Source organism: Felis catus, chromosome B1 (assembly GCF_018350175.1).
Source record: "Felis catus isolate Fca126 chromosome B1, F.catus_Fca126_mat1.0, whole genome shotgun sequence".
Lineage (NCBI taxonomy): Eukaryota > Metazoa > Chordata > Mammalia > Carnivora > Felidae > Felis > Felis catus.
This window is the reverse complement of record NC_058371.1, coordinates 171774988-171787914: the sequence shown is the minus strand read 5'-3', so window position 1 is coordinate 171787914 and position 12927 is coordinate 171774988. Positions and strand designations below refer to the sequence as shown.

At 33.0% G+C, this 12927-nt stretch overlaps 1 protein-coding gene across 3 annotated transcripts in view; it reads right to left on the bottom strand.

Moving 5' to 3' along the window:
- Positions 1 to 12927, bottom strand: part of PDS5A (PDS5 cohesin associated factor A) — a 138003-nt gene that overhangs the window by 82315 nt on the left and 42761 nt on the right. For all 3 annotated transcript variants that reach the window (XM_023253188.2, XM_045056453.1, XM_045056452.1), the window contains exons 3-8: positions 10836 to 11039; positions 9659 to 9745; positions 9067 to 9164; positions 4410 to 4536; positions 2444 to 2524; positions 383 to 523 (exon numbers count right to left, since the gene is read on the bottom strand). In XM_023253188.2, coding sequence (XP_023108956.1) covers positions 383 to 523; positions 2444 to 2524; positions 4410 to 4536; positions 9067 to 9164; positions 9659 to 9745; positions 10836 to 11039 — 738 coding nt within the window. The remainder of the gene's footprint in view (positions 1 to 382; positions 524 to 2443; positions 2525 to 4409; positions 4537 to 9066; positions 9165 to 9658; positions 9746 to 10835; positions 11040 to 12927) is intronic.

Sequence of the window (12927 nt, the reverse complement as noted above, 5' to 3'; positions counted from 1 at the left end):
AGTTAAATCAAGACTCTTTGAGCACTCAGTTTGAAATCTTTTGAAGTTCTAAAACATACCTACATAATAATAAATACTATTTAATAACAATATGTATTGTAAGGGATAATACCATTTTGCATACCTATAATTTGTGTCATTGTGTTTATCAGATATTCAGCAACTAGGAGAGTTATAATTTTCCAATATAATTCTATGACACCCAAATGAGAGAGACTGTTTTACTGAAATGATTAAAAAATGTATACCTTAACTAAATGTAAGAAGTTGAACTCACGTTTTATTCTTTTATATAGAACAACTATATATTTACATCTTTTACAGTTATATATAAATTTTTCTCTTAAAGCTTAAAGGGCTTAAAAATTATAGTCAGTCCTACCTTTAGTTTGAATTCAAGCTGCGGCATGACAGATAATAATAAATGCGGATCTATCGCAAAAAGTTCCTGAATCAGATCAAATACATGTTCTGACAAATCACTTACTGACGATCTTCCCAGCACCAGGACTTGATTGAAAAACTACAGGAGATAGTAAACAAAAATAAAACATCCATTTAATTAAAAAATTTGACATATTTTTTATACACATGTGTCTAAAAAACATAGATTTAGGCATTACATATGTAACTGAAGGGGATGAAACAAAACAGGTATTTCAATTACTAATATATGATAGAACAGTCACTAAAATAAACCTCTAAATATCAAAACAGGAATGTCCACGGAGAAAGATAAAAAAGATTAGCTTTCTTCCAAATTAAGACAGCATTTCTAGGAATCTTAACTTTCATAAAAACAAAACAACTTAGTTTTGTCACTCATTATAAAGAATTTTACAGAGAAATTTCTTTAAAACAGAAAAATTTTAAAGACAGTCTTTTTGTTTTTTATTCAAGTCTGACTAATTTTGCCATTAGTTTAATAATAGAGAATACTTAGGGGCACCTGAATGGCTCAGTCAGTTGAGCATCTGACTCTTGATTTTGGCTCAAGTCATGATCTCACAGTTCATGGGATCAAGCCTCGCGACGGGCTCAGTGCTGTCAGCACCTGGGATTCTCTCTCCCTTTCTCTGACCCTTGGGTAGAAAGGGTCACGCTGGCTGTCACAGGACTCTATCTCACAAACTGTGAGATCATGACCTGAGCCTAAATCAAGAGTCTGACACTTAACCGACTGAGCCACCCAGGCACCTTGAATTTTTTTTTTTTTTTTAATACTCAGAGAAAGTCAAATACATTTGGATTCAGAGGACCAAGAGAAAGAAAAGGTGATGATATAAAAGCTAACTGATAATTTAAAAGAATGCTGGGAAGAAACAAAGACTATCAAAAGCACAAATTAAAAGAGACCTCTACTCTCTGCCAACATACATAACACACTTATAAAAAATATATTTAAAAATGCTAAAGAGGAAGTTGCACATAACTGACCTAAGTATATTTCTGGTAGTTATCATCAAACAATATATGTCCTTTGAAAAGCAACATACATGAAAAGTTAGGTAATATTCATACTTATTATACAGACCATAGAAAAAAAATTAAAAATAGTTTTAACAAGTTAAAAAATACACATACACAAAAAATGAATAAGCACAGAACAGTAATTTTGGAAGGATATATGAAAGTCTATTGGTAGAGGTTATTTATGAGAACTAAAAAAAGGGTATTCAGGGTTGAAGAGAGACACTTTTCACTGTATATTCTTTTGTGAAAAGAAACTTAGTTTTACCATGTTTAAATATTAATTTAGTAATATAAACAATACTAATAATCCATACCACTGAATATACTCCCACTTGGGTTTTTTTTTTAATGTGGAAAATAACTCAACAATAGATAAATGCTACATTCACAAAGATAATTAATTACTAAAAAGAAAACACTGAACAAAATCTAAATGCAAGATAATAAGGAAATGGTTAGGTAAATTATGGGTATATGTCAGTTCAGAAAACATTTATAGTCATTTCTATTATAAATAATATCAAAATATAGAGATATATACAAATACAGACAATTCAAAATTTTATATAGCATATCTGAAAAAATAGAGGGGTATGAGCACATGTGCAACAGTGGAATTAACTGATAAATGGACACAGAGAGCCAAAGGTAAAGAAAGGAGAAAGTAAGAGAGATCAGCATACTGGGGAGATAAAAAGATAAATATAAATACAAACGCAGTAAAAGGGGTGAAGTTGTAGACAAGTTCTCATAAAATATCTTCTATCTTATGCCATTTAAAAATGTCAAAGCTTATATATGTATTTTGTATTTGGTCACATCTGGATATATCAGTTCTTTTATGTATTTGTTTTAAATAGGTGAAACTGTTTATAGGCTAAATAAAACTATATGTAAAAGATCCCAGTAAGTTAATACAATGGATTAAGAATTATACAATTATAGAGTAAATATAAACAGAAATACATACATTGGCAATGCATGCCTCAATAGTCTGGACTGTCCTTTTCAACAGGACTTTTGCAAGGTCAAAGGACTGTTTATTTAAGTTCTGAAACACAATAAAAATATGCAAAGTTACAAAGGAGTTTGTGAATTTATGAGATAGCACCATAACGCTATTATCTTCAAATCTATAAACTATAAAGCAAAAAATATCACTGGATCTCATTTAAGGTTTTACCCAATATTCTCTAGACAAGTGGTCTTAAATGCAGAAGTTGCAAATAGTGCTGTAATTCAAAAACAAACATACATTAGTTAGCCAAAAGCTCAACCCTATAGTATGTTTAGTTTTATTAAATAGAAAATGGACCTTAGGGTTTTTGGGTTTGTTAACCAGTTTGAACTGTCAATTCTACCCCTGAATCCTAAATGAATACACACAGACACCCTAACCCATCATCCTAAGTATTTCATTGTCTAATCAATATGTCCTCTAAGAAAGAGTACACCTGCAAAGTATCTCAAGAAAAACAGCTGGTCAATTATACTTGTGAAATGTTGAATACTGTGTTTGCTCCTCAAGATTCCCTGTACACTGTAACAAATTAAAGGGTCTGAGAAAGATCACAGAAAAGACATATTTAATTTTTAAAAACTTACTTGGAATGGATTTCTCATTTTAAAGAGTACCTATCAATATCTCTATACTTGGGAGTTTTGGACCAAACTGAGATTCATTCACCATCATCCTGCACCTCTCCCAAAAAGATGCTAGGAAACTTTTTATGCAAAGAGCCAGATGGTAAATATTTTAGGCTTTTTGAGTCATACAGTTACTGCTGCAACTATGCAATTCTGCTGTTGAGCACAGCCATAGGCAAAATGAAAATGAATGAGCATGGTTGTGTTCAAATAAAATTTTATTTACATAAATAGCTAGTAGGCCAGATTTGGTTCACAAGCCACAGATTCTTGACCCTTGCTCCAAGATTTTATTCTACCGGCCAAAGGATAAGATTAGCTCAAAATTAAGGCAACCTTTCTATTTCCTAAAAGAAAATATATATATATTTCTTAATCATAAAAATACTAACTAGAATATAAACACCAAATATGCTATCTATTCCTCAGAGTTTTTCCTTTCTTATTTTGCCTGACATATACTTCCCCCTGTTTGCCATACTCTCAAAATTCTGGCTAATTACAGATTCATTTGAATTAATAAAATGCAAATCATATTTAGAGGCAGGAGAAGAACTTATAATAGTTAACTGTGTTATTAGAGAAGTGTAATTAGATACACCTTTCATCTAACATCTGATAATAGATCACTGAACCATTAGAAGAAAAGAGCAAGAAGGTGAATATCACTAAGGTAGACTGAGTATGGCCCTGTGGTAGAGTCTGTGGAAAGCTAAGTCCTTCAGTTCCTTAGGAAGACTTAGCAGAGAGAAACAGAAAAAGGAACCACAGGGAGAAATACACAGCTCTGAATCATCTCTTTCCCCTTAACATTAACCATATAGTTCCTGCTTCTACCAAATCTCTTTTTCTGAAAATGGCCAAGAAGAATGTAGGATATGGATTCTGAAAAGAAATACAATTCCTATGTTCCACGTCTATGTTACAAAGGAGGCAATATTTTTTCTTTCCATAAAAACCCATAAACCACCCCCCCCACCAACCAAAACCTAACCAAGACAGTACTCTCACTTCTTTTAATTCCCACATTCCATATGAGTGAATGTGAAAAATTCTTGTTTTCCAGAAAATAGGCAGCACTTCACTGAATGAAAATCTTCTACCATTATAATATGTTAATCAGTAAACCTTCTAAAAACAATGGCTACAAGACTGATGTGTGTTACATTATTTTATTTGGGACTGGAGAATGATAGTGGGAATAATTACATGACATTGCAATCCGTGAAAAACAACTATTTTTAGTTGTTAAACAACATTAACCTTTAATATCTTCATAATATACAGACCTTATGTGCAGGAATGAGGTTAATAAGAATGGAGTCCAATAATTCTTGAGTAACTCCATCACCTTCCATGATGATAGAACTCATCAAGTCTAGCATGTGCATTTGTACCTTTTTATTGTGGCTATTGCTTAAAAAAAAACAGAAAAGAAAAAAAATCGGGCTTACAAAAAGAAAATTATATTTCCCAGTTTAAAACAACTATCTCAGATATAAAAGAATTTTCCACTTGAGGGAACCATGCCAATAATGGCAAAGAAATTTTGATTGCTCTATTTACTTTCTCCCTCAGCTGTATGGTACCGTATTTTACAAAACCAAAGACCTTTAAAATGAATTAAGTCACTATACAATTAGGATTCAGAGTGAGTTAAATTCAACCAAACAAAAACATCAACTTCAAAGAAAGGACATCTTTGCTTACATGACCCCAGATTCTAAAAGGTGATAAAATTTCAATTAAGAAAGTACAAGATAATGAAAGCAGACAGTCTTTCATCCCTTGTATCCTTTTAGATCTTAATATATTTCCCAAAATAAAACTTTATATAAACACCAAAACAGCCTCAACCAATACAAGTAATTTTTGCTATAAATCTTTGTCACTAGAGATTTAATTTACCAATACTGAAATCAAAAGTCTGATATCAAATGTTTACCAGAATTTATGACTAGAAGGTTCTGAAAACGTCAGTAGGTATCTCTCAAAGAATTTCAAATAAATGAAAAATCAAGCCTAGAGTCAGTTTTACTCCTACTTCCTTAGCCAGTGAAGAGTCAAATGTAGGCTTCCTCAATAAATGTCTCTACCGCTGATATAGTGCTTATCTAAAAAGACTAGCTATAAAACCTTTATAAGTGGTAGAACATTTAGTTTTCTCTCCTTCTGAATGCATCTTAACTAAAGACCTGACCTGTCTACTTTCACATTTATCAGATATATACGTAGAGACAAATCAAAAGAAATGATATAATTTAGTTATACTACTATATACAGGGAAGTTTAAATCAAGACCAAATTTTAATATTATTTACATATCTCTTAATTAAAAAAAAATAATAACATGAAATAATGTATAGGAGACCTGTGGAGCACTTGATGGTAAAATGCAAAGATGAAAATTTAAGTTGGTAGAAAAATTATCACATTAGATACACCGTTTCCTAGAACTTTTGGAAAGATACCCCATTGCATGCCTTCTTCCAAATATCCTGTCTACTAAAGGATACTAGATCATGATGAATCAACTATATAGTGTTAAGGGGTAGTGTGTGTAAGGGGGTTAAAAAAAAAAAAGAAATATTCAGGTTGACACACACACACACACACACACACACATACACACACACACACAAAAAGTAAAGAGAGTAGTTAACTCTCAGACCCAAATATAGTTTGGGATAGGAAAGGACTAAAGTGAAGATGGTTTCAACAGGTTCTAGTCAAGATGCAATAACTGGGATAGAATTTACCTTCCTACCTGAAACAACTAAAAAACTGAACAAAATATATGAAACAACAGTTTTCAGACATTGAACATCATGCACATGTTTCTGAGAGAGGTTGACAATTTTCCCAGCTTATTGACTGGTAAGTTTCCAGTGTGGGTAGGGAAGATCCTGACAGAGACTAGTGGTTTTCCTGAGTCCGGAAAGACTAGAGTTTGCAGGAGAAAGACTAGAATATCAGAGGGGAAAGACCTATTCAGAAAGCAGGTTTGTAAAGGGTATCCCCTGAATCTTCAAATACTTAAAGACCAGGACTTGCATGTGAAGAAATTTCTTCAGTTTAGGGAAGATACTACCTGAAAGGAGGGAGCAGAGCGAAGAATCCTTGGAACTTACAAAGATCTTAGAATAGTGCATTTTCCAAACACAATAGAAAAATCTCACAGTTCACAGAGCATCTCGTAGTGGGAAGGCTAAACCTACATATCCAAGCCTCAGTAAGTCTCAAGCACAAGAAGAAGAAAGAAAACTTCATGATGGTACATCATAATCAAATTGCTTGAAACCAGTAATAAAGGTAAAATCTTAAAAGTGGGTAGAGAAAAAAAGATACATTGTGTAGAGAGGGACAAAGATTAAAAATGAAAAAACTTCTCATTAGAAACAATGAAAACCAGAAAAAGATGGAGCAACATCTTTAAAAGTACTGAAAGAGAGAAAAAAAAAAAGAAAAAAGCCTATCAACTTAGAACTCTTACCATGAAATAACTTTCAAAAATGAAAGTGGAATAAAGATATTCAGACACATAAAAACTGAAAGAATTCTATCAGCACCAGACCTGAACTATAGAACATGTTAAAGGAAGTCCTTCAGACTGAAGAAAAATAATAGCACACAGAAATCTGCATCAACACAAAGAAATGAGGAGCACCAAATGGTAAATGTGTCAGTAAATACAAATCAATGAGCTTCTCTTTCAAAAAGCAAGTCTTTTACTCATACCTCATTGTGAATTAAGTAGATAGGTAATGAGGTCAACAATAAACTTAGATCTTTAGGTTCAGGAAATAAAAATATTAATGGATCAAAGAAAGGTGTGTGTATGTACAAGCAATTGTGAGAGGAAAGAAGTGTAAGGGCAGAGTGCGAAATGGACTTAAGGGGATATTTAAGGTCAATAATATGGGCAGACTGATGGCAGTTTTAGGAGTTTTTAAATTTTGTTGATTTTAATTTTAAAAGAAAAAGTTGCGAAAATGTGACAAGATGCACAAAATGGCCACAAATTATTCTCATCTCTGTATTCATATGCCTTTAAAATGTTGTTCCTCCAATGAAGATATGGAGTCTAACCAACCTTTGTATCTGGGCTTGATCATGTGCTTTGTTTGGCCAATAAAATATAAGTAAACATAAAGTGAGTAGAGGTTTAAAAAGTGCTTGTGAGGTAAATCATGCTTTTTCTTGCTACTTTTGAAACCTAGTCAGCATTTGAAAAGTCCTGGGCTACCTTGCTGGATGATGAGAAGATGAGAGAGACACATGACCTAGTTGTCCTATTTCTCAGCCAACTGCCAGACGTCTTGGCAACTGACTGCAAATACATAAGTGAGACCACCCCAAACCAAAAAGAATTGCCAAGCAGAATCATGAGCTAAATAAGATGGGGCTATTTTAAGCTACCAAGTTTTGGGTTGTTATGCAGAAAAAGCTAACTAACACAAAAGGTAAAGTTTATATACTTTACCATTTATTTACAGGCCTTCAGTTAGTTGCCACAGGAAGCTTTTTTATCATGCAGTCTCTTTATAAACGTCTATTTCTATACCATTCCAGTCCAGTCCTTTCCTGTTTATTCCAGGTTAAATTCTATTCCTACCATTCTATCTAAGGAAATACAAAACATGACAGTATTCATAAAAAACTACAGAAAACCCTAGAAATGTGCTGTCCAATATGGAAGCCATTAAATAATAGCCACTTGGCTATTAAACACTTGTAGTATGAACAGAATCACATATTGAAACAATAATGCTTTTGGAGGGGCGATTAGGTGGCTCAGTTGGTTAAGCATCCGACTTGGGCTCAGGTCATGATCTCGCAGCTCATGAGGTAGAGCCCTGTGCTGGGCTCTTGTGTTGACAGCTGAGAGCCTAGAGCCCGCTTCAGATTCTGTGTCTCCCTCTCTCTCTGCCCCTTCCCTGCTTTCTCTCTCTCTCTCTCTCTCTCTCTCTCTCTCTCTCTCTCTCTCTCTCTCTCTCTCTCAAGAATAAATAATAAACATTAAAACATTTTTTTAAATAATGCTTTTGGATATTGTGGGATAAAGTATATTATCAAAATAAATTTTACTTGTTTCTTTCTATCTTTCTAAATGTGGTTCCTAGAAAATTTTAAATTTAGGGTGCCTGGGTGGCTCAATTGGTTAAGCATCCAACTCTTGATTTAGGCTCAGGTCATGATCCCATGGTTCGTGAGTCTGAGCCCTGCATCAGACTCCAAACTGACAGTGCAGAGCCTGCTTGAGATTTTCTCTCTCTCTCTCTCTCTCTCTGCCCCTTCCCCACTTGTGCACATGTTCTCTCTTTCTCAATAAACTTTATAAAAAATTTTTAAAATTTATGTGAGATATGTTTGTGTATAGTGCAATGCTATAAAACATATCTCAGAAAAATGCTTGGTTTACTGTACAAAAAAACAGAACAACAAAACACAACACAACACTGGACTGAAATCAAGAGCTTGGGCTGTCCTGTTCAGTGATGTGTCCTTGGGCAAGCTACCACACTCCTTTCCCTGTGCATTACTGCTACTTATGTAAAGAGCAATGCTTAAGATTTTTTTCTAGCTCAAAAATGGGAGTCAGTGTGCTTCCACTGAAGTACTATGATTTCTAGCACTCACTAATGGTACTTAAATACTTGTAATTTCCACCTCATAACTTAGTACTTCATTATATAAGGTCTCACACCATTTGCTTTATAAGATTCAACCAATATAACTGATACTATAATTTCAAATGGTAGTATGAGAGCAAAGGCAGCTTTCAGACAACAGATCTTATGTTCCTCTTCATTTCAAGTCTTCTAAGGAAAACACCTTGTTAAAAATCTAAAAGATCTTAGTTACAGGCACAGTACACAGTACACAGTACTCCAATATATGCACAGCAAGAAAAAAAGACAAACAAATGCTTAAAAAATAACTTACTTGATCACTGAGAAGAGAGTCCTAAAAAGTTGAATAAAAATTTCATTGCAATCTTCCAATTCGAAGCAGATGTTATATGATTTAACCCAAGCTAAGTTCTTAAATAAATAAATAAATGATTATTTACACATGCACAGAATAATTACACAAAAGCAAACTCATTACTAAAATTTCATTTTCAGAATTACAAATGTATATTAAAGCTTATGAAGATCCAACTATACAAAATTAAAGTTGTTAAACTTTAGTTCTTCATATACTGTGACCTTTAAAAGACCTCTATCTGTTAGCATTATCCTTTAACTGAAAAATACTAAACTGTTAGATATTAGTAGACATATACACATACTATATATAAGGAACAGTGAAAATTAATTCAACTTAATCCCTCTTCAGATTAGAAGAGAATAAAAATAGAAAAATGAAAACAGAGTTTCAAATAGAATAGATTTTCCAGCAGAATGTACTTCATCTTAAAGAAGATATTTTATTAAAGGGGATTTGTATAAAACAAAAAAATTTCATTTTACACAAGTTACTAAAAGGAATTTATTACACGAATAGCATGATATTTATTAAAATTTTTTTTTACCTCTAATAAATAAAAGTATCTATTAAACTGTGGACTCTTTGTATCCTCCAAACCTTTTAATTGTCTGGTAATAAACAAAAATATGTCCTGTTAAAACAAAATGATAAAATACATTAGTTTAGATACAAATAGTTAACATTCTTTCTTTCACAATACACTAATAATAATCTGTATATATATTCTCTATTACGTATTATAAAACAAAATTCTCCTTTAGCTGAATGACTTGAGTGAGACTGGTTTAGTCCATTATTCCAAATAATGAGAACAGAGCAAATCATATAAAATTATATCCTTTAGAAATGATAAAAAAAGTTTACTATTGCCATAAATCTTTAGGCTTTCTCATTCTAGGAGAAACATAAGTTCTGTATCTTATTACCCTTTCTTCGACTACAGAACTTCTACTTACTATCTTCATCTTGCATTATGCCAAACAACCGTCTTCATTTTAAGATTCTGCACAAGAGTCTTTCCATTACTATTTCCTACATGTAAATAGTAATTTTTAGTATCTAGCTTGAATCTGTTGTGCAACTACAAATTTGTGTGGAACAAAAATAATAACAGACTGGTTTAAAGGTTGTACTTTTCATGACAATAGTGTGCCATTTCTTAATAAGCTTTCTTTAGAAGTTTTAACCCAAAATAGAATCAATATGCAAAAAACGGACTTGAGGACTATTAAAAAGAAAGCAGCTCAAAGTATTAAAATTTGCCAAGAATAAAATTATTCAGAATATGGAGTGAGCTCAAGAGGAACTGAAAAGAATTCCTCAAACATTCCAAACAAAGGCAGAAATCTCCAAGATGAGCATAATGTAATTGTGCATATAACTTGCAGGGGGAAATCATCATTTGAATATGTAAATTCTGTTACACTACTGTTTTAAAAGTGTCATTAATCCACTATTTATCCCTACAATTCAGCCATCTGGGCTTTGTGATGGGTTATCATGAAGGTTACAGATGAGGAGACAGGGACTAGTTTTGATCTAAACCCTAAATGCCTCATAAAAATACCATTTTTGTGGATATACAAAGAATTTTAATTGAATGATTTGTTTTACAATTTATGATATAATCTTATAATGATAGGTGAATAATAATAAAAACTATGTCCCTAAAGGTAACCTAAACTAGAAAAGTAAACTAATTCTATAAAGACTATATTTACCTTAAGTTTATCGTGGGAAGTATACGGAGCTTCTGGGGCATAGATTCGAAAGATGTCAGCCAAACAACATGCTACAAGGAGACGCACATCTTTATTGGGATTCCTGAGGAAAAATTCAGATGCAAGATGCAAGGCTAGTGGGAGATACTGCTGTTTTTCGTCTTCTGAGTCCTGATCCATATCCATAAAAGTTTTTACTACCATCTGAAAAAATGTATGAAAGGAAAAAAAAATACTCAACTCCTAATATTTAGAAATTAGTAGAGGATATATATTTTTTAAAACTCATGTCCATTACAACACAAACTAGTAATCACTATCAGAGGATTCATAATCAAGTGTAGTATGGACACTTTATCAATATTCTTCCAATCCTTGAGCCTGGATTCTTCGTGAGAGTCATTTAAGATTGTTATCATTTTACACCTACCCCAGGTAAAAAGTTCTTAGCTTCATATGAACAGCCAAACTCATATGATATTTTGTAACATCATCAATTATGTTTCTTTCATATTTTATTATAAAAGCTGTCTTGACTTAGGCTCTTTTATTTTTAAGTATTTAAAAAAATATTTATTTATTCTTGGGGGTGAGGGAGGGAGCAACACATGAGCAGGAGACGGGCAGAGAGAGAGGGACAAAGAGAAAAAGAGAATCCCAAGCAGGCTCCACACTGTGAGCATGGAGGCCCATGCAGGACTCGAACTTAGAATCACAAGATCATGATCTGAGCAGAAATCAAGAGTCAGATGCTTAACTGACTGAGCCACACAGGCACCCCACCCCCTTTTTTTTTAAGTTTATTTATTTGAGAAAGAGAGATCGTGTGTGTGCTTGTGTGCAAGCAGGGGAGGGTAAAGGGAGAGAATCCAAAGCAGGTTCTGCACTCTCAGCATAGAGCCTGATGCAATGCTGAAGTCTCACAAATTGGGAGATCATGACCTGAGCCAAAATCAGTGTTGGAGAGTATGTGAGAAATAGGGGACCCTCATGCACTGTTGGTGGGAACAAATTGGTGCAGCCACTGTGGAAAAGTGTTGAGGTTCCTCAAGAATTAAAAATAGAAACCATACACCCCAGTAATTCCATTTCTGGTTATTTACCTGAAGAAAATAAGAACACTAATCAGGAAAGATATATGCACCCTGATGTTTACTGCACCATTATTTACAATAGCCAGGATATGGAGGCAACCTAAATGTCCACCAACAGATAAGTGGATAAAGGTAATACATACACACACAAGAGAATATTACTCAGCCATAAAAAAAGAATGAAATCTTGCTATTCATGACACAGATGAACCTACAGGGTACTATACTAAGTGAAATAAATCATACAGAAGATGACATATGTATTGAATTTTATCATTTTTTCTGCACCTACATATTTTCCTAATTCTGTGAAAGTAAATCCCACTGACTAGTCTTCTAATTTTAATCCAATTTTCTATTCCTAAAATCTAATTTTAGTCCAAGCTTCCATTTTAAAATAAAGCCAACTAGGTCATTGCATTTGTACACTTCTAGATTTGAGATGCTATTATTTCAATTTTTGCATTTCTATTCATGAAAGAAACTGATCTATAACTTTAAGACAACTTGTCCATTTTAGAAATGAGGTTGTACTGGCTTAAAACAAATTGAGAAGTGATCCCTTCTCTTCTACCATGGAAAGTTTGTAGTAAGACTGGTTTTATCTTTCTTCCTTAAATATTTAGTGAAGTTCAACTCATCAAAGAAGGAATCATAAAGGAATTTAGAAAATACTCTGAACTGAATGACAATGAAAATATAAATTATCAATACTTGTAGGATGCAATTAAAGCTGTATTTATGGGAAATTTATAGCCATAAAAGTATACATCAGAAGAATGAAAAATCAGGGATCTACATGTCCATCTCAAGCAGTTAGAAAAATACCAAGTTAAATAAAAAGGTAGAATCAAAAGAGAAAAAATTAAGAACAGACACCAATGAATTGGAAAACAAACATACAAAAGAGAAAAACCAAATAATGCCAAATGTTGACTGTTGAAAAGACTGATAGAATTGACTTGCCTCTACAGGAATAAATCAAGGAGAGAGAGAGA